The sequence below is a fragment of the Tupaia chinensis genome, unplaced genomic scaffold, assembly GCF_000334495.1.
Source record: "Tupaia chinensis unplaced genomic scaffold, TupChi_1.0 Scaffold000146_1, whole genome shotgun sequence".
Classification (NCBI taxonomy): Eukaryota; Metazoa; Chordata; class Mammalia; order Scandentia; family Tupaiidae; genus Tupaia; species Tupaia belangeri.
In genome coordinates this window covers 13,133,002-13,155,603 of record NW_006159616.1, presented here as the reverse complement: position 1 = coordinate 13,155,603, position 22,602 = coordinate 13,133,002, and the positions used below count along the sequence as shown (strand labels likewise).

The following is a 22,602-nucleotide window of genomic DNA, read 5'->3' as shown; positions in this document are numbered from 1 at the left end:
TAATGTGTTGTGGTCAGTTTAATGTTTTTTTAAACACTTTAATTAATTAATTAATCAATTAAAATTTGACCAGAGAGGGACAGCATGGGGGGCGGGGGTGCAGTAAGCATGTCACCAGTTCCAGGACTCAAACTATGGTTGGCCATGTGGGATTCCAGTGCCTTTAACCACCATGCCACCTGCCAGCCACAAATTTAATGAATTTTGACAAAGTTTAATGAGTTTTGACAAATTACATGTGCTTGTGTAACCACCACCACAGTCAAGATCAAAACATTTCCAGTATCCATAAATGTCCCCTAATACCCCATTCCCAGTGAATCCTTGCTCTTGACCCCAAGAAATCTGAACTACTGGGGTTGGCAGGTAGTATGGTGGTTAATGTACTAGACTCCCACATGGCCAACTGAGGTTTATATTGTGGACCTGGTGGCTTGCTTTCTATACTTTACTTTTCCTCTTTTTCTCTGGTCAAATTTAAAAAATTAATTAAATTAAATAATATAATTCTTTTTTTTTTTTTTGAGAGGTTTTTGCTATAGGGCATGTGCGCTCGCCAGACAGACAGAGACAGACAGAGAGATAGAAAGCGAGAAATCACCCCCTGGGGGGATGGCCACGCTGCAATCCCTTCTCCTCCATTCTCCTCTCCGGATCTTGGGCACGCACGCACACGTGCCCGGCGTGAGTTTTAAGCCACTGGGTCCGGGACGCGAACCACGGTCGACTATGTGGGAGTCCAGTGACATAGCCATTACACTAACTGCTGGTCCCTAAATAATAGAATTCTTAAAAAAAGAAATCTAAACTACTATCTCTCACTATAGATTATCTTTCCTAGATATTAGTTAATTCATCATGTATTTTTTTCCTTAAAGATTTTTGCCAGAGAGCACGTGAGCTCACCAGAGAGAGACAGATAGAGACAGTGAGAAGGAAAGTAAGAAATCACCCCCGAGGGAGGATAGCCATACTGCAGTCCCTTCTCCATTCTTCTCCTGGGATTTTCAGTACACACATGTGCCTGGCATGATTTTCAAGTTGCCAGGTCTCGGACTTGAACCATGGTCAGCCATGTGGGAGTCCAGCACCTTAACCATCACCTGCTGGCCCCCATAATGTATGTATTCTTAGATGTTTCACTTCTTTGGTTCAGGAAAATGTTTTTAAAATTTATCCACATGTGTATCATTATGGATATTACCGAGCAGTAGGCCTGATGGTCTAGTGCCTGTGCCGTCTCGCATATCAAAAGAACACACACTTATTATCTCACAGTTTCTGTGAGTTAAGACTCAGGACACAGTTTAGCTGAGTTTCAGCAGGCAGCTTCAAGCTATCTATCTGGCTGTAGGCTCGTCCAAGGCTTGACTCGGAAGAATTTGCTTCCTAGCTCATGTGAATGTTGGCGGCATTGTTTTTTATGGACTGTCCGACAAGGACCTCCATTTGTTATTGGTTGTTAGCCAAAGGCCAGTCTAGTTTGTCATGTGGGTCTCCTCTGTACAGCCACTTTTCTTAAAGCTAGCAGGGGGGTGGAGGGTCTCTTAGCAAAATGGACATTACAATCATATAGCACACTTTTTTTTAAAAATGCAATTGCATACTTCTTGACACCTTTGCTATATTCTTGGCCAAAAGCAAGACAGAGATCCCGCGCATTCTCAAGAGGAGGGCACAACACAGGGCATGAATACTGAGACAGGGATCATAGGCATTACCCTAGAGTCTGTTCTAGTCCTAGTCTCCGATTGGTTCTAGGTTAGGGGCTGTGTGAATATTCATGTATAACTGTTGATGAGGACATATTTTTAATTTTCCTTGGTGTACCTTAGAGTGGAGTTTCCGGGTCATATGATAAATGTATGTTTAGCTCTCTAAGAAGGTACATGTTTTAGGAAAGTTGTGGTATTTTTCATTCTTACCAGCAGTGTGTATAAGAGTTCTAGTTGCCTCAGCTAGAACTTGGTGTTGTCCATCTTTTTGATTTTAGTCTCTTGTGAGTATGCAGTGGTTTTCGTTGTGTTTTTAATTTGTGTGTCTGTAGTGACTGGCAATATCGAGCATCTTTGTATGTGCTTATTGTGCTGAGATTTATATTTTCCCCATATGGTTATCAGTTGTTCTATCATAATTTGTTGAAAAATTGCCCCTTCCCCATTGAGTTCTCTTGCCAACATTGTCAAAGATCAAGTAATTGCTTATACTAGTTACTGTCTGGACTCTGTTCTAGTCTATTTGTCTACATGTCTATTCTAATACCAATAACATACTGTATTGACTTATTGAGCTTTATAGTAAATCATGAAATAAAATAGGGTAGAGTTTTCCAACTTTTTTCTTTTTCAAAAGTGTTTCACAGTATGAAAAGCTACTTGATGATGATGATGGGGATTTTAATGTCTTTGTATTGGCTAATATGCCTAGTACTCCTGGAAAAAGAAGTGTAATACACTGTAAAGTTATATGTGATTCAGTATATTATAAACAAGATTATGATAATAAGTAAGTAAGCAAATAAATAAATCAAAGTGTTTCACACTTTGGTCCTTTATACCTTTATTTAAATTTTAGAATCTGGGCCGGCAGGTGGCGTAATGGATAAAGGCGCTGGACTCCCACATGGCCAACTGTGGTTCGAGTCCTGGACCTGATGGCTTGCCTTCTCGCTTTCCCTTTCTCTGTCTCTGTCTGGTCATATTAAAAAATAATGACAAATGGAATTCAATAAATAAATAAATTATTATTTAAAAAACTAAATTTTAGAATAATTTTACCAGCTTTTAACAAAAAAACTCTCTGAGATTCTTATCAGAATGATATAGAATCCATAGATCAATTTGAGGGAGAATAGACATTCTTTTTTTTTTTTTGGAGAGGTTTTTGCTGTAGGGCGCGTGCGCTTGCCAGACAGAGAGAGCCAAGAGAGACAGAAAGTGAGAACTCACCCCCCAGGGGGGATGGCCACGCCGCAATACCTTCTCCTCTGTTCTCCTCTCGGGATCTTGGGCACATGCGCCCAGCGTGAGTTTTAAGCCACCGGGTCCGGGATGCGAACCGTGGTCGACTATGTGGGAGTCCAGCGACATAGCCATTACGCTATCTGCCGGTCCCCAGAGGGAGAACAGACATTCTTAATATTGGTGTTCCAATTCATCAGCATGGTCTATGTGTATTTTTTAGGTCTTTTTGATTTTTCTTGATAATACTTGGTAGTTTTTTGCTTGTTTTAAGAATTATTTTACTTAACTTTATTTTAATTTGACCAGAGTAAGAGAGAGAGAGAAAGTGAGAAAGCAAGCCCGCCAGGTTTGAGACTTCAGCTACAGTTGGCCTTGTGGGAGTCCAGTGTCCTTAACCACCATACCACTTGCTAGCCCAGTAGTTATTTTGTTTTTTAGAGATTTTTACCATAGGATACATGCACTTGCCAGAAAGAGACAAAGACAATGAGAGGGAAAGTGAGAAATCGTCCCTCAAGGGGGGATGGCGATGCCACAATCCCTTCTCCTCTACTCTCCTCCTGGGATCTTGGGAACATGCATATGTGCCTTGCGTGATTTTCAAGACTCTGGGTCCAGGACTTGAACCACAGTTGGCTCTGTGAAAGTCCAGCAGTGTAACTAGTATGCCACCTGTTGGTCCCAGTACTTTGTAGTTTTAAATGTATAGGTCATGTACATATTCTGTTAAACTTCTGAAGTATTTTATATTTGGGGGATGCTATTGCACTTATGGATTTTATTTTTTTTAAATTCTTTGGTTGGTGCTAATATTAGGGACACAAAATTAAGTTTTATATATTGGCCTTATATCTGCAAACTTGTTAAGTTCATTTTTATTAATAATTTTAGTAGCTTTTTTGGGACCAGCAGACACTGTAATGGTTGCATTGCTGGACTCCCTCATGGTTGATTGCATGGATTCCCATGTGGTTGAGTCCCAGATCCGGCTGCTTGAAACTTACACCTGGTACATGTGTGTGTGTGTCACCAGGATCCCAAGAGGATACTAAAGGGGAGGAGATTGCAGTGTAGCCACTCCCTCTAGGGGATGATTTCTCACTTTCTCTCTGTCTCTGTCTGTCCAGCAAGCACACATGCCCTATAGTAAAAATCTCTATTATTAATAATAATAATAGTAATTTTAGTAGCTTTTTCGAAGATTCCTTATAATTTCTCTGTAGATGATTATATCATCTGCTAGTAAAGACACTTTTAGTTCTTGCTTTCTAATTTATATGCCCTTTATTTCAATTCTGGTGGGGTGACACATGTGGCAGCCAGATAGCTCTCAGATCCTCTCTCCCCTTTATTTTTTCCTGATTTATTGCACTGCCTTGGACTTGGCATAGTGTTCAAAGTAGTAAGTGAGGACTGGTCAGTGGTGTGGTAGTTAAGGTACCTAGATCCCACATGGCCAACTGTGTGGTTCAAGTCCTGGATCCCACAACTTAAAAAAACATGTTGGGTGCATGTGTGTGCATGCCCCATATCCCAACGGGATGGAGAAATGGAGAAGGGATTGTGGTGTTAAGGTGCCCTATTAAGGGGTTGAGGGGTGCTTTCTCCTTCTCTGTCTCTCAGACGAGTGCCTGTGCCCTCTAGCAATTAAAAAAAAAAGTAGTTGGAGTGGCCAATTTTGCCTTGTTCCTGTTGATCTTAAGGGGAGCACATTTCGTCTTTAAAACTTCAGTGTAATGTTAGCTAAAGTTTTTTCTTTTCCTTTCTTTTCTTTTTTATTTTATTTTTTAAGGTTTTCATCATAAGGCACATGCATTCGGCAGAGACAGAGGGGAAAAGTGAGAAAACACAACCCAGTGGGGATGGCCACACCATAATCCCTTCTCCTCCAGTCTCCTCTTGGAACTTTGGGCATGCATGCACATGGCCTGCTTGATTTTCAAGCTGCCAAGTTCCTGATTCGAACTGTGGTTGGCCTTAATACCACTCTACCTACTGGCTTCTTCCCCCCCCCCCCCCCCTTTTTTTTTTTTTAATGAGAGAAGGGAGAGGAAAAGAGAAAGGGAAAGGGAGAGACAGAGATAGGCATCCTTGAGAGTCTTGCTGTGTTGTAATCTCCCTGCTCCAGCCTCTCTATTTGATAGCTTACTCAGCATGTTCAGGTTGGCCTGGGAATGAAACATGGGCCTTCCATGTGGCTTCCAGCCTCTCAAGTGATGGTGCTACCAGTGTGCAGCTAGGCCAACTAAATTTTTTTTTTGTACATGCCCTTTATGTAGTTCAGGAAATTCAACCTTTCTTTTTTGGAGGGGAGAGGTTTTTACTATAGGGCGCGTGCACTTGCCAGAAAGATGAGAGAGAGACAGAGAGACAGAAAGCGAGAAATTACCTCCCAGGGTGGATGGCCACGCTGCAATCCCTTCTCCTCCATTCTCCTCTCGGGATCTTGGGCACACATGCACATGTGCCGGGTGTGAGTTTAAGTCACCGGGTCCGGGACTCGAACCATGGTCGACTACATGGGAGTCCAGCAACATAGCCATTACGCCAACTGCTGATCCCTCAGGAAATTCAACTTTTATATGTAGTTTGCTGAGTGGTTTTTATTTTAAATGTGTTTTGCCTGTTTTCAGGTGCTCTTTTTATTATCCATTGAGTTGATCCTTTTGTTTTCCTCCTTTTTTCTGTTAATTTGTTGATTTATATTGATTTTTTTTTTTTTAAGTTTTTGCCATGGGCACATGCACTTGCTGGAGAGGGACAGAGGGAGAAACAGTGAGAGGGAAAGTGAGACATCACCCCCCACTCACCCCATTCATACACACACACACACACACACACGCACACAAAGGGAATGTCCATGCTGCAGTCCCTTCTTTATTCTCTTTCCAGGACTTTGGGCACCCATGCACACATGCCTGGTGTGATTTTCAAGCTTCCAGGTCTGGGATTCAAACCATGATTGGCCATGTTGGGGTGTAGTGCCTTAATCACCATTCTACCTGCTGGCCCTTTTTTAAGGTTTTTTACCATAGGGCATGTGTGCTCACTGGGTGGGGTGGGGGTGGGGAGAGGGAGAGAGAAAGGGAGAGGGAAAGTGAGAAATTACCCTCCTCCCAGGGGATGGTCATGCCACCATCCCTTCTCCATTCTGGCATTCTGGGTATGCATGCATATGTGCCCGACATGATTTTCAAGCTGTCAGGTCTGGGACTTGAACCATGATTAGCCCATGTGGGTGTCCAGAATTTTAACCACCATCTGCTGACTCAGTTAATTTTTTAAAACTTTTTCTTTTTTTGGTTTTGCTATAGGATCTATGTGCTTGGTGGAGAGAGATGGAGAGAGAGGGGGGAAAGTTAGAAATTATCCGCTGGGGGTATGGCTATGCTGTAATGCCTTCTCCTTCATTCTGTCAGACTTGGGACACACATGCCTGGTATGTTTTTCAAGCTGTCAGGTCCAGGACTCAAACCAAGCAGTCAGCCATGTGGGATCCAGCTGTCTTAACCTCCATGCTGTCTGCTGGCGCAATACATTAATTGATTTTTAAAATGTTGAATCACTTTTTGGGAACCAGCAGTTAGCGTAATGGCTATGTCGCTGGATTCCCACGTACTAGACCACGGTTCGCGTCCCGGACCCAGTGGCTTAAAACTCACGCCGGGCGCGTGTGCGTGCGTGCCCATGATCCCGAGAAGAGAATGGAGGAGAAGGGATTGCGGCGTGACCATCCTCCCTGGGGGGTGATTTCTCGCTTTCTGTCTCTATGTCTCTCTCTGTCTGTCTGGCGAGCGCACGCGCCCTATAGCAAAAACCTCTCAAAAAAAAAATGTTGAACCACTTTTTCATGCATTGAGTACATCCCACTTGGTCATGATGTATTATCCTTTATATATTGCTATATTTAATATATCAGTATTTTGTTAAGGGCTTTACATTTATATTCATGAAGGGTATTGAGCTATAGTTTTCTTCTGTGGTGTGTGTGTGTGTGTGTGTGTGTGTGTGCATGCACACACGTGCATGCATGTAATCAGAGAGTTCTGATGTCAATACTAGCCTCATAGAATAAGTTGAGAAGATTTTTTTTAAGAATTATTTTTATTTTGTTTATCATTATTACTATTTTTCAGTTTGCTACAGGCATGAACACTCACAAGAGACAGAGAGAAAGAGAGGAAGAGTGAGAAAGCAAGCTTTCAGGTCTGGGACTCCAACCGGTGTTGGCCACGTGGGAGTCTAACACCTTAATCACACCACCGGCTGGCCCTGAGTTGAGAAGCTTTTCCCTCTCTTTTATGAAATAGTTTATACAACACTGTTACTGTTTTTCTTCTTAAATGTTTGATAGGATTCACCATTGAAGCCATTGGGGCCTACGGTTTTCTAAAGTCAGTGTTTACATCTGTGAATTTCCCTCTAAATACTGCTATAGCTGCATCCCACAAATAAAGATATCTTGTATTTTCATTTTCATTTAGCCCAGAATATTTTCGTATTTGACCCATACATATTTTATTTTATTTATTTTTTAAAATTTGCCAGTGGACGTGTACATTTACCAGAGAGAAACACAAATGGGGTTGGGGGATTCTCAACAGAGCATGGTCATGCCACAGTCCCTCTCTGCCATTTCTCTACCCTGTTGGATTTGGGGCATACATACACATGCTCCCATTGGGTTTTGTTTTGTTATTTTATGTATTTGGTTTCAGCCATAGGGTGCATGAACTTGCTGGAGAGAGAGAGAGAGAGGGAGTGAGTGAGAAATCACCCCCCCAGAGGGGATGGCCATGCTGCAGTCTGTTGTTCTCCATTTTCCTCTTTGGGTTTTGGGTGTGAATGCGCACATGCCCTGTGTGATTTTCAAGCCACTAGGTCCAGGACTTGAACTGTGGTCGGCCATGTGGGAGTCCAGTGTCTTAACCATCATGCCACCTGCTGGTCCCAGTTAAGATTCATTTTATAGTCTATCTTGGTGAATTTTTCTTATGCACTTGAAAATAATGTGTTTTGCCATTGTCAAGGTAGAGTGTTCAATAAATGTCCTTTAGCCTATATTGGTTGATAATGTTATTTAGGTCTTCTACATCCTTACAGACTTTTTGGAACAGGAGAGTGGTATACTAAAAGTCTGCAGCTGGGCATGCCCAAAGTGCTGAGAGGAGAATGGAGGAGGAGGAGAAGGAATTGTGGTGTGGCCATCCTCCTGGAGGGGCAGTTTCTCACTTTCTCTCTCTCTGGCTCTGTCTACCTGGTGAGCGCACGTTCCTTATAGCAAAAATCGCTCCAAAAATAAATAACTAAATAAAAAGTCTGTGGTTGTAATTTTGGACTTGTCTGTTTATCTTTTTGTTTCATTCTGATTTCACTTCATGTATTTTTTAAGAATTATTTTTATTTCACTTTATTTATTATTATTATTATTTTAATTTGACCAGAGAAAGGGGGAGAGAGAGAGAGAGAGAGAGAGAACGAACAAGTTGCCAGGTCCGAGACTCAAACCAGTCAGCCATGTGGGAGTTCAGCGTCTTTAACCACCATACCACCTGCCAGCCTTGCACCTCATGTATTTTGAAACTCTGTTACAGAGTGCATACTTATTCAGGATTGTTATGTTTTTTCTTTTTTTTTTAATAATTATTTTTCTTTATTTGTGATAAAGCATGCGAATGCACACGTGAAAGCAAAAGAGAGAGAGAGAGATACCAGCACCCGCTGTCGGGTCTGGTCACACTGCAGTTTCCTTCTTCCTGTCCTCCCGCCTGTTAGATCTTGGGCACTTGTGCACTTGCCTGGCCTGTTTCAAGCTGACCTGTCAGGGACTTGAGTTTTGGTCGCCATGTGGGCTCCAGCCTCTCCTTAGCCGTTTATTAATGCTGCACCGTGGATTTGGCTCCTGTATAGTTTCTCTCTCTCTTTTTTTTTTTTCTTCTTTTTATTTCTTACTTTGCTATGGCATGTGTGTGCTTACCAAAGAGAGAGAGGGAAAGTCAGAAATCACCCCTAGGGGGCGGCTATTCTGCAATCCCTTCTCTTCCATTTTCCTCTCAGGATTTTGGACTTGCACGCACATGCTCCCGACATCATTTTCAAGCCTCTGAGTCTGGGACTGAACTGCACAGTTGGCCATGTGAGATCCAGCCCCCTTAACTTCCACACCACCTGCTGGCCCTCTTGTGTACTTTCGTTCGTTCTTTTTTGTTTTCCTATTTTTGAGAGGTTTTTGCTATAGGGTGTGTGTGCTCGCCAGAAAGACAGTGAGAGACAGAGAGACAGAAAGCGAGAAATCACCGCCCGGGGGGATGACCACACTGCAATCCCTTCTCCACCATTCTCCTCTCGGGATCTTGGGCATGCACGCACATGTGCCCGGCGTGAGTTTAAGCCGCTGGGTTCGGGACTCGAACCATGGTCGACTACGTGGGAGTCTAGCAACGTAGCCATTATGCTAACTGCTGGTCCCTTGTATACTTTCTTGATTGATCCCTTTATTGTTTTAAAATGTCCCTCTGTTTTTATTTTTAAGTTACTTATTTCTTCCATGAGAGAAAGAGTTGGGAGCAGAGGAGAGATAGTACCCTCAACCTGGTCTTGACACCACAGTCCACCCCTGCCTTCAGCCAACCCTGGATCGTGGGCAAGGACACCCCAGGCATATTCAGGGAGGTCTCCAGACGTGAACTGAGAAGCGCCCTCATGTGGAATTGCCTCTTAAGAGTATTGATTTTATCTCTGCACCACCATTTAGCTTCCCTGTGCTATTTTTTTAAACGAGATTTTTGCTATAGGGCGCGTGCACTTGCAGGAGAGATAGAGACAGACAGAAAGTGAGAAATCACCCCCAAGGGTAAATGGCCACACTGTGATCCCTTCTTCTCCAGTCTCCTCTTGGGATCTTGGGCACGCATGCACATGGCATCTGGAGTAAGTTTTAAGCCACCAGTTCCAGGACTCGAACTGTGGTCGAGTACGTGGGAGTCCAGTGACATAACTATTACACCATCTGCTGGCCCCTAGTTTTAATATTTTTAATATGCTATAGGGCACATGTGCTCACCAGAGAGAGAAAGTGAGGAAGTAAGCTACTGGGTTTGGGACTTTAATTATGGTCGGCCCTGTGGGAGTCTAGCACCCTAACCACCATGCCCTCTCTTATTTTGAAGTGTACTTTGATATTAATATTAGGATTTGCATGATACATCTTTTTCCATCCTTCGGTCTTTCTTTTTTCCATCTTGCTCTAGGACATGTGCACTTGCCAGAGAGAGACAGAGAGAGTGACAAAGCACTTCCCAGGAGTGATGGCCATGCTGCAATACCTTCTCCTCCATTTTCCTCTTGAGATCTTGGGCATGCATGCACATACGCCTGGCGGGCTTTTCAATTTGCCAGGTCTAGGACTCAGACTGTGTGGCCTACTGTTTGGAATCCAGCTGTCTCAACCACCATGCCATCTGCTGGTCCTAGCTAATGATTTTTAGACCTTACTTTTAAAATAATTGATTTATTTTTCTTTTTTCTTTAAAGACCTTACTTTACACCTATTATACCACACATCATGTTTAAATATTGACACGTAGTTTCCTAATGTGATAAAGCAGACAAAAAAGTTTACTCTTTTTAAAAGAATTGTTAATTTAATTTTATTTATTATTATCATTATTATTTTTTTCAATCTGACGAGAGAGAGAGAAAGGGAAAAAGCCAGCTTCTTGGACTCAAACCATTGTCAACTGTGTGGGAGTCAGTACTGCAGCCAGCATGCCACCTGCCAGCCCTCCAAGATTTAATCTTATTTAGAACAAGATACACTATCACCTACATCTTCAAATATTATTGCACTTGTGCTTTCATAATTTGGCAAAGCATTCATGAAACAATCTGCAGATTAGCTTAACAGATAAATAACACTTTTAAGCAGATGTGACTGTCCTAAATTGGTTATCAGGTATGCATTTTACAACCATTACTTATATTAGCGGTAACAGTGGAGCTGGAGAGTATTGCGTCTTCTCCAGGCTGCATGGCGAGAACCACCAATAGCATGGTGGAAACTCGTGGCCCTTTTCAAGGCTATTGCGGCCTGCACATATCAATATCAGCCCATGCATCGCCCTGTGCTGGATGGGTTTGGTAATCCACTGGGTGTCAGGGTTTCTTCGAATAGTTTTATGAAATGGATCAATGAGGATAACCTCAAAGAATTTATGTGTGGAATCCTCACCAACCCAGTAAGTGTTCAGGACTCTCTAAGAGCCGCACCATGGCATCTATCTCGCTCCTCTGCAACAGACTGGAGGCTTCGAGCAAACTTTTAACTGGTGAACACCTGATGGACAGGTTTGCCATAGATCGCACCCATGGGAACTGAGTGTTTGCAGCCTCCACAATGCACGCGAATCCTGTAAACGACATAACCTTGCTTAGCCTCCCATCCCAGTCTGCGTGCTTCAGCTGTGGGTGGGGCAGGGAGCCCTGTGGAATGCAGAGAGCTGGTGGTATGCCAGCAGCAGACCCTCAGAGGAAAGCTCATCACGTTGACTGCTGCTTCCTCCGTAGCTCCTGAATGGACTCGAAAGTACACTTGGCTTACCTGATTGCTGCTGCCAGACAGAAAGGAAAGAGCCTTTCTCCTCCTTTTTTCTTTTTAAATCATGGTCTCCTATGAAGATTAAAAAAAAAAATGCTGTAAGGCACATGCACTCCCTGGAGAGAGAGAGATAGAGAAAGAGAGATAAAGAAAGTGAGAAGGCAATCACCCCCTTGCCCCCAGGGAAGTAGACCCCAGAAAAAAGCCACTGTGTCTAGGACTTGAACTGTGCAGTCAGCTTTGTGAGATCCAGTCACCTTAACCACTACACCACTGGCTGGCCCTCCTGTGATTTCCAGGATCAAGCTGGAATTTAATTTGTAGAGGTTTATCTCTTTATCCCCCAGGGATGATAACTGTCCCGTGGACAAGAATCATTAGGTCACAATGTTAAGTTAAACGCAGGCTATGTTTGTGCCAGGTTTTAGGTGAACTGTTCCAGGGAAGTCCACCACTGTAGTCTTCTGCTTGCTTCATTTGGGCTTACGTATACCAAGTGGTTCCTTTGTTTTACTTTTTAAAATAAAAGTAATTAATGATGTACATATTTGATGAGTGCTAGCAATACTCTAGATGGTAAACACACAGACTTCAATAAAATGTTATAATACTTGTGTGCAAAAGAATAAAATCTTGTGGGAGAGAGAAACTGCAAACAGGTTTTGTAATAAAGAAGTTCTGGGTGCCCGCAGATGGTGTAGTGGCTGGATTCCCACATGGCCTACTGTAGTGCCGACTGCAGTTCATGTCCTGGACCCAGCGGCTTGAAAATCACGCATGCCCAAGATCCCGGGAGGAGAATGGAAAAGAAGGGATTGTGTGTGACCATCTCCCCCCAGCGGGTTATTTCTCACTTTCTATCTCTGTGTCTCTCTCCAGTGAGTGCATGTACCCTATGACAACCTCTATAAAAAAAAATAATTGGTGATGGTATTATCAAGGGTATAAACAACATAAAGAGTAGTAGGGAGTTTTGAATTTGGTCAAGAAACTTTTTTTAAAAAGAATTATTTTATTTAACTTTATTTATTTATTTTAATTTGACCAGAGAGGGATAGAGTAAGAGAGAGAGGGATAGTGAGAAAGCAAGTCACCAGGTCCAGGACTCCACTCGAACTGTGGTAGGCCATGTGGGAGTCCGGTGTCCTTAACCATCATGCCACCTGCTGGCAACATTTTTCTTTTTCTTTTCTTTTGGGGGGAGAGGTTTTTGCTATAGGGCGCATGCGCTTGCCAGAAAGACAGAGAGAGACAGAGAGACAGAAAGTGAGAAATCACCCCCAGGGGGGATGACCACGCCGCAGTCCCTTCTCCTTTATTCTCCTCTTGGGATCTTGGGCACGCACGCACATGTGCCTGGCATGAGTTTAAGCCACCGGGTCCGAGACTTGAACCACGTTCAACTACACGGGAATCCAGTGACATAGCCATTACGCCATTTGCTGGTGCCTAGGAAACATTTTTCTAAAGGACTCTGAAACAGGAAATTAGGGATGGTCCCTTTTCGACTGCAGAAATTTCATCATGAGCTGGGGAACATCTGGAATATAACCAGTAATGGTTATCGGTGAACCTGAGTTCACCGATAAGGTCTGACTGGCCTGGCACACTACCACACTGAGTTGGAATATAGTTTGCAGAAGTGCCTGTTCCTCTCTTAGGAGCCCCAGGATTGAGCGTGGAGGTCTGGCATGGTGTACTGAGTTGCTAGAAGGCTCTGGGAAGCCATGAACTGAGGGATTTGGAGTGTTGCTGTTTAAAGTTCCTTGGTGTGGATATGCATACACACACATGTGCTTCATATGTGCTTGGAATGTCCCTGGAGGAGTATGTAAGGAACCAGTGTCTGTGTTCGGTTCCCTATGGTTGGAATGAGAAAAAAACTTCCTTTTTTAATTTTGGTGTTATCTGTTTAAACAATATATTTACATTGCTGTGGCTCACAATTTAAAAAGGTACCAAAGGGCATATGTTTGAAGGGACTTTTTTGGCATCCTACATTGTTTAAAGTTCCTCCCTCTGGCACCAAATAACTTTTTTTTTTTTTTTCCTATTGGGTGCATGTGCTCACAAGAGAGACAGAGAGAGAGGAAAATTGAGAAATCACCCCCTGGGGTGGGGGATGGCCATGGCCACACCGCATTCTCTTCTCCTCCAGTCTCCTCTTGGGATTTGGCCATGCGCCTGCGTGCTCCTGGTGTGCTTTCTGTCTGTCTGTCTTTCGTGTCAGTCATTTGGTTTTTAATTATCTTAATTCTTCTGATGGCATAACTTACAAATCTATGCTGATGGTATATGTCTTCTACTTTTTTGGGGAGAGGTCTTTGCTATAGGGTGCGTGCGCTTGCCAGAAAGACAGAGAGAGACAGAGAGACAGAAAGTGAGAAATCACCCACCAGGGGGATGGCCACACCGCAATCCCTTCTCCCCCATTCTCCTCTCGGGGTCTTGGGCATGCACGCACACATGCACCCAGCCTGAGTTTAAGCCACCGGGTCTGGGACTCAAACTGCGGTCGACTACATGGGAGTCCAGTGACATAGCCATTACGCTAATTGCTGGCCCCTCTACTTTAATCCTTCTAGTAAATTGGCAAAAGCACCATTATCAATCATACTTATACAGTAGTTCTTCCGTTTCTATGTGATTTTGAACAGTTGTCAGACAATCCTGAAATATAACTTAGTCTGACTTAGATAATAGAATTCAAAGGTAAAATTTAATATGCTACTAAATCTTGACACACTGACTTTTGACAATGTCCAACCTTACAGATCATTTATAAAATATGTAAAGTGCTACATATTCTTTATTTGATAGTATACACAAACCACAATAAAATGTCTTTCAATAAGTCAAAGGCAGTGTTTTGGATACAGGGAACTCTAATTAGATTAGCAGAGTTATGACCAAATATGTAAAGTAGATGTGACTACCTTATCTTCAGCCCTTGCCTTTAATGGATTAATGAATGCGAATTAAAATGCAGGTGAGTCTGCTTGGTTGGTTTTGGGAAGTGAAAGGATTTCTCCAGCATTTTTATATTCTTACAACCAGTTACATGTAAACCTAAATAAAAAACCAGGCTCCAGTAGGTTTTGAGATGGCATTCACCATCTTTGTAGAAAGATGAGCATCACTAATGAATTACCAAGTATGTCTTTAAAAAGGGGAATAGAGACAGAACTTAATGAACTGAAATTACTATCAAAATGAAAAATCCCAGCAATATTTACGTAACCACAAGCCTTACTTACATCAGGATTGTCCAACAAAAATATCCTGTCAGCCATTCATGATCTGAGTTCTGGTGTAGGAGATCAATTAAAGTGTGGTACACTTAGGCGCTGGCAGGTGGCGTGGTTAAGGGCACTGGACTCCCTCACAGCTGACCGTGGTGGTTCGAGTCCCAGATCTGGCGGCTTGCTTTCTCTCTCTCTCTCTTTGTGTCTCTCTCTAGTCAAATTAAAATTAGTGAATGAATAAATAAAATTAAATAATTCTAAAAAAATATGGTACACATAAAAGAGGTGAGACATTTCTGTTCTGTCGTAAATAAGGCAGTGGCCACCTATTACTCATGAGTAGCTTATTTAAGATAACCTATTAGCTCTGCTCTTTCTGACTTTTTTTTTTTTTTGGTGGCTCGAGGGTCTTTACTAGTGATGCTTTGAGTCTCAATGTGCCAGGACCGGGGGTGGGAGCTACTTCCGGTGCCTCCCGCCTGGTCTCCCTGGCTAGCTGTTTCAGAGGGGAGGCGAGGCTGGTGGGGGCAGCAAGCTGAGTGCCTACACACACACACACCCCGCATCCTGCTGTGGTTTCTGACTTCTTTTTACTGCCAGCGAAGATCATTTTTTTCCCCCAGGGATGTCCTTCTTGGGATTCTCCAAATCCTCCATCAATGCATCCTCTCCCAGGTGATGCCTTTGTTCTCGTTGGCATCTGTGTAAGAGAATCCAGGGCCCTGACCTGTCTTCCGCCCAAACAGACCATGGAGATTTGGGCCAGTCTTGTGCTTGCCTCCCTTTTCCACGGTGTGGCACTGGGTGTACTTCTAAACAAAAATCTTGCCTTTCTCAACATCACCATTTCTTTTTTTAAGGAATTATCAATGTATTTATTTAATTCCACTTGTTGTTATTATTTTTTAGTTTGACCAGAGAGAGACCGAAACAGAGAGGGAAAGAGAGAAAGCAAACTGCCAGGTCCAGGACACGAACCGGGGTCAATCATGTGGGAATCCAGTGTCCCTAACCACCATGTCACCTGCTGGTCCCAACATCACCTATTTTTAATTCTTTTGTCACTTGGAACACTAGGGTTCCCACTCAGAAGCTGGATATCCCACTTTCTCCCTGGCGTGTTTTTCAAGCCCCTGGGTCTCGTATTCAAACTGCATTGCCATCCAGGTGGGATCCAGCTCCTTAAGCTTCCTGCCATCTGCTGGCCCAAGGTAGACTAATATCTTTTTTTTTTAAGAGAGTTTTTAGTTAGTTTTTTTTTTTTTTTTTTTGCTATAGGGCGTGTGTGCTTGCTGGAGACACAGAGAGAGACAGAGAGAGAGTGAGAAATCACCCCACAGTGGAGACTGCCATGCCACAATACTGTCTCCATTCTCCTCTCGGGACTTTGGGCATGCACATGCTTCTGGCGTGAGTTTCAAGCTGTTGGGTCCGGGACTTGAACTTCTGTTGGCCATGTGGGAGTCCAGTGGTTTACCCACTACACCACCTGTTGGCCCCAAGGTGGACTAACTTTAAGGGAAATTGTTTGGTGCTAATGATTCACAGTGATTAGTTCTGTCTCAGAAAAAGTTTGTATTAGGTCAGTATGAGGGGCTTCCTAAATATTCATGCTTGTTTGTTTGTGTTTGGTTTGTCTAGTTAAATAACCTGCATTATTATGTATGGGATGGCATTAAACTTGCTGTTTACTAAACTGAACTAAACTCATTTACTTTTATTAAGTAGAAATACTCAAACCAGTTAATAGCTGAGTCATGTACTAGTTGTTTAACCTCCTTTGCCTCAGTGTCCTCATCAGCAATCATTTTATACATTTATTGTATGAATTTAATGAAGAAAGCACTAAATAAATGTTAGCACTTAGAATCTATCAACACTGAAGGTAGCCCTCAGATAACATATTATCCATGCAATTGAGTTATTACCATTGTTCTGTTCTTTTTTGTCCATTCTTTCAACAAGTATCTATTTTTCTTTTAATTGCCAGAGGGTATGTATGCTTGCCAGCGAGAGAGAAAAAACATCCCAGTGGGGCACAGTCATACCCCTCCTCCGTTTGGGCATGTACACACATGTACCCAGTGTGTCTTTTTTTTTTTTTGAGAGGTTTTTGCTATAGGGCACGTGCACTCGCCAGACAGAGAGAGACAGAGAGACAGAAAGCGAGAAATCACCCCCCATGGGGGATGGCCACGCCACAATCCCGTCTCCTCCATTCTCCTCTCAGGATCTTGGGCACGCATGCACACGCCCCTGACGTGAGTTTTAAGCCACCGGTTCCGAGACACAAACCCGGTCGACTACATGGGAGTCCAGCGACATAGCCATTACACTAACTGCTGGTCCCGACCCAGTGTGTTTTCAAGTGGCTGCAGTTGGCCATGTTGGATCTGGCTCCCCATGCGTAGAACCTAACTGTGCTACAGGGCTGGTCCAGCAGGTATCTATAAAAGGCCTGTCTATGCCTGGGTCAGGGAGGTGGACATCAGTCAGATAATCACACACAGTTAAAATTGCACTGTTCCTCAGCCCTTGAAGGAGAGGGGTATGGTGGTATATGAATGTCAGTTACGGAAATTTGTCTTAGTCATGGATGTCAGAGAAGAAACACTTTTCAGGGGACCAGCAGGTGGTGTGGTGGTTCAGGCACTGGACACTTCCACATGGCCAACCATGGTTTGAGTCCCAGACCTGGTGGCTTGCTTTCTCTCTCTGCCTCTCTCTGGTCCAATTAAAATAAGTGAATGAATAAATAAAATTAAATAAATAATTCTTTAAAAAAAACCCCACTTTTCAGAGGAAGTGCCTTGGCTGGAGCTGAAGGATGAGTTAAAGTGTCAGAGAGGGAAGGGGAGGAATAGCATGTGCAAAGGCCTATTGACAGAGGAAGCAAAGGCCAGCGTGTCTGATCTGGGCAGACTGGGGCAAGTGGTGCCAGTCTACATCTCGAGACCAGAGATGTGGTTAGAGAAGTATGAGGCTGTGTAGGCCATGCCCAGTTCTATCTTCTAAGAGTAATGAGAGGCCATTCAAGTTGTTTACTGGGTGTGGATGGGATGATCAGATTATCATTCGGAAATGATAGTCTCTTTGCATCATGGAAATTGAATTGGAAGAGAGCCAGCAGGATGTGGGCAAACTGATTAAAACACTGTTACAATGATCCAGGCAAGAGATTCTGGTAGCTTAGACCTAAGTGATGGGAGTAGAGATGGAGAGAAGTGGGTGGACTGATTCCATGGGTGTTTAGGAGGACTTCATAATGGCTTAGCTCTGGGGAGTAAGGGAGATGGCGCTGTCAAGGTGGTCTTTGGGATTCTGGTTTGCAGATGTGGTGAAGCTTGTGCCATTCCTGGAAATAGGGACCCTGTTTTCCAGAGCTCAGAGGGGTCTGACCAATGACCCTAAATGTGCAGGCTCTTGAGGCCTGGGTCTTTTGAATGGAGAAGGGGAAGTAGGGAGTGGGAGCTTGCTGAGACCAACCCACACTTTGTAGGTGGTTTCCTACTGACTGACCTTCTTGTCCTGGGACCATGGGGCTCTTAGGGCAGAAGTTTGGAAGGGTAGATAGAGTCCTTCATCCAGCACAGTCCTTGACACTGTGCTGTGTGCCAGCTGTGTGGCGACAGCCATGTGTGAGGACACGTTTGGGACCCCTTTGTGGAGTGGACGTGGACTTCCACCTTCCGTCCTTTTTCATAGGAGGTCTGGCACGAGCAGGGAGGAGGCTGCAGGCTGCAGGCTGGCTCCGGAGACACAGATTAGCCGCACGTGTCTGGATATTATCTGTTGATAATCGGCAATTGACTTGAACATCACTAACAGCAAACTAACCATAACTCCCTCAAATTGTTTGATTTATTATTTAGGAGATTTGTAAATTTCTTCAGTGTCTGTCTACCTCTTCCCTTTTTTTAATTTAAGAATTATTTTACTTAACTTTATTGATTGATTAATTGATTGATTGGTTGGTTGGTTGATTGGAGAGAGAGAGAAAGTGAGAAAGGAAGCCGCTGGTCCGGTACTCAAATCGTGGTCGGCCACGTGGGAGCGTCCTTAACCACCACGCCACCTGCCAGTCCCTCTGTCTCCCCGTTTCTCTCAGTTTTGGCCAGGTCAGGTCAGGTCGAAGGCACCTGTGAGGGTGAGGTAGTCGTCCAGAGAAGGAATCAGGTTAGAGCTCAGCACATCGGCCCCCGGGCTGCCTGCCTGCTTGCATGCTGGTCTGTGTGTCTGTCAGCCTGTCACTAGCTTATTTCCAACAAGGATTTAAGCTCGGGGCTTTCGTTACTATTGTGGCATGGTGTCCTTGTGACAGGTGAGAGGTGGGAACCAGTGTGGTTTACTGGGCTCCAAAAGAATTCTGAGCGTGGGCACCTGGAGCCCCCTTGTGGCTGAATCTGGTTTTCCATGTTTGCTCGGCTGCTTTTCCCAGTCCATTCGAGTAAGGGAAGTGGCAAAAAAATGGCAGTCTCTTACAAGCCTTTCCTTGGACTTTGTTCTGGTGGATTTTGTGATGGTTCCTAGCCCTTACTGTTCAGTGGCTGATCTTGGGTCCTCAAGAGCAAAAACCCAAACCCAAACCAAAAAAACAAGCCTTGTTCTGAGATATTGGGAGAGTGAACCCAGAAACAGTCTCTTTGTGTTTCCTGGTGAGTTCAGGTTCTTTGGGCTACTACTTACAGGTTGCCCACTGCAGAACACTCTCAAGTTATGAAAAACTGCTGACGAACACGAGGAAGAGGTATTTTTCTGTTTTTGAGGATAGAACGTCTTTGGTTTTTTGGTGTCCATTGGGTGGCACTGTGATCTTATTTTTGTTTGTTTTTCTTTGCAGCCAAGCTCTACTCCAGGAAGTGAAAATGTGGTGCCTCGAGAGCCGCTGGTAAGTACCCACGATTTTTTTTTTTCTTCCAATAACTAAAATACTGTGTGCATTCGGAGAAGCCTTATGATCCTTTTAAAAGTGTTATGTGGAGATCACCTCTTCAGTGACCTCTGACTTCTGACTTTTCTGGAAGGCAGGGATTAGCGAGGTCTCATCTTAGTAAGCCTGGTCCTTTCTGTAGACAAAAGCATCTATCCCGATGGTCAAGCACCACTCTGTTGCTGGTCAGTATTAGTCAGTGAGATGCCCGAAACCTTGGGAGCCTGAGTTGGCCTGAGGTTGCTGGGCCTAACTGGGTTGTTCCTTGATTGTCTGAAAGAGCCAATCCCTGTTCCTCAGCTTGATTGCACCTCCGGTGGCCTTTTAAAGAACAAGGAAGGAAGGAATTCCTGTTTTGGCGGACCAGCCATTAGGTTTGCTAGGTTTGTGTTAGTGTTACCAACGGTGAACTTCTCAGACTGGTGGTAGGGAAGAGGCCGAGGAGGTACTAACAGTGATTTTCTTTACAAAGTGCCTTTTCTTAGGCGATCCGTGCTATATGGTCCCTGCCTGCTTGCCTCATTCTCGTTCTGTTGGGTTGTTGGAAAAGTCATGAAGCGTTTTTGCATAGAAAAGGGCCGGCTGGTGGTGTGGTGATTAAGGACACTGGACTCCCACATGGTTGACTATGGTTCAAACCCCGGACCTGGTGGCTCACTTTCTCACTTTCTCTCTTTCGCTGACTAACAGTGATTTTCTTTACAAAGTGCCTTTTCTTAGGCGATCCGTGCTATGGTCCCTGCCTGCTTGCCTCATTCTCGTTCTGTTGGGTTGTTGGAAAAGTCATGAAGCGTTTTTGCATAGAAAAGGGCCGGCTGGTGGTGTGGTGATTAAGGACACTGGACTCCCACATGGTTGACTATGGTTCAAGCCCCGGACCTGGTGGCTCACTTTCTCACTTTCTCTCTTTCGCTGTGTCCCTCTTTGGTCAAATTAAATAAATAAATAAATAAAGTTGAATAAAATAATTCTTTAAAAAGAAAAAGAAAAAACGACGTCATGGCTTTCCCAATGACCCACTGTTTTGCACTTCAGGGCTTGCCGTAAATCTCGTTGGCTGGTTAGTAAGACTGGTTCTGTACCGACCAGAGAAGTCTCCCGGGAGAGCCAGCTTTAGGTTTACCTTTTCAGAGCTTTCCCTTTCTTTGAGCAGTGTACTGTCAAGGTTTTGTTTCGGCAGGGCCTGTGGTTTCACCTGGGTTTCTTCGCCCTCTTGGCAGTAGTGAGAGGAGATGACGTGAGTCCGTGACTGGTATGAACGAGTCTGAGTGCTAGCACGTGCTGAGGCTTTCCAAGGCAGAGGGTGAGTTGGGTCTGGCTGAGCTGTAGAAAGGCCGGGCCATCCAAGTGCTGCCAGGGCTGTTTCAGACGAGTAGTTTTGTCATTCGTGTCACCTGCTTTCACCAGCTCTGGACTCACCTCCCAGCACTCCCACCGTGGCCTGATCGTACTCTCTGGGCACTGCCTAGGTTCTTCCTTGAGGTCACGGTGCTGTGTAAAGCCAGGAGGAGGTTTGCTTTGCCAGTCTCTTAGGGCGTGTGCATTCTCCCCGTGGGGCCTGCCTCCGTCTGAGGTTACAGTTTGAACACGGAGAGTCCTTTCCAGTCCTTTACCTCTGCAGTCTCTTTTTGCGTTCTGTTCTTCTGACTTGACTGTTAATCGCCAGAAGGGTGACCAGTCCATCTTTTGGGGTATGACCGGTGAAACTCTGGGGACGCTGAGCAGCTGGCAAGCTCCCTGATTTCTGGGTGTGTGGGGCCCCGCAGACCCTTGGCTCTGCTCGTGTTCCTGTGCGCTGCTTTGTCCTGCTGTCCTGTGCATCTGCTTGTTGGTTGGCTGTATTTTTATTTCTTTCTTTTCTGGGAGGCCCTGAACAGTCTTCAAACCCTAGTGGCCTGCGATCGTCCAGAGTTCAGACTCATTCTCTCCAGGCCAACTCTACAATTACCTTATATTTAATTAATATTTTTTTCTCCTCTTTACGAACTTGCTGCATAATTGCTCAGAGGAAAGAAAACACATAGCAGCAATTTATATATATATAAAAAAACAATAATTAAAAAAAAACCCTGAAATAAACTCCCATCTCATTTGGGCTGATCCTATGAGTTGGGTAATTAGAGCCCTATTAAAAGGTAGACCCTTTCTCCTTCCCCTCCTTTTTTTTTTATTAATTTTTTTATATTAAACTCCCACAGTCTCTCAGTCATGCCCTTATTGCTTTTGGCCAGCCATTTGCAGCAGCCTGATTAAACGAGGGCACCAGCCGAGCTATATGGCCTTGTGTGAACTACTTCTTCCTCTTGGGAGTGGCAGTGGGGGTTATCAGGCAGGGGAGCCTGCTGAGGGCTTGCTCTTGGGGCAGGTCCGGGATGTGGGATGTGCTGGAGAGCTCGCCGTGCTGTGTCCTGGCAGCAGGCTGAAGGAGAGTCCCAGGTGCTGGAGAAGCAGCCCTCACCCACAGCCCCGTGCCGTGCGGCCGCGGTTGTGAAACACACAGCCTTCAGCCCCTTCCACAGAGTAGGGAGGGAGGTTTCTCAGGCTGCGTGGATTCCCTGTCTCCTGGGGCTTGGTTCAGCTCAGGCTTGAGGACTGGGGAACAGAACACTGAAGAATAAAACTAAGCCTTGTTCTCGAGTAATTCACATATTATATTTGGGAAGAAAAAGCATTTGTACACATGGAACAATTAGCAAACAGCACAAGGCTGTGTATAATTTTAGCAAACAGCACAATATTGTGTCTAATTTGGTGCAGAATTGCCTGGCGGGGAGAGAGCTTAGCTGTTAAAGAGCCCCTGGTTACTCAGAGAAGGAAGAGCTTTACGGAGGGCGGGTGGGTGGGACTTAGGGATGGATTTTGTGGAAG

At 44.3% G+C, this 22,602-nt stretch overlaps 1 protein-coding gene across 1 annotated transcript in view; it reads left to right on the top strand.

The window, feature by feature from the left end:
- The window catches only part of PEX14 (peroxisomal biogenesis factor 14), a 188,712-nt gene that overhangs the window by 3,908 nt on the left and 162,202 nt on the right, over positions 1–22,602 (top strand). Inside the window, exon 2 of the mRNA XM_006145345.3 lies at positions 19,645–19,692. Within this exon, the coding sequence (XP_006145407.1) occupies positions 19,645–19,692 (48 nt within the window). The remainder of the gene's footprint in view (positions 1–19,644; positions 19,693–22,602) is intronic.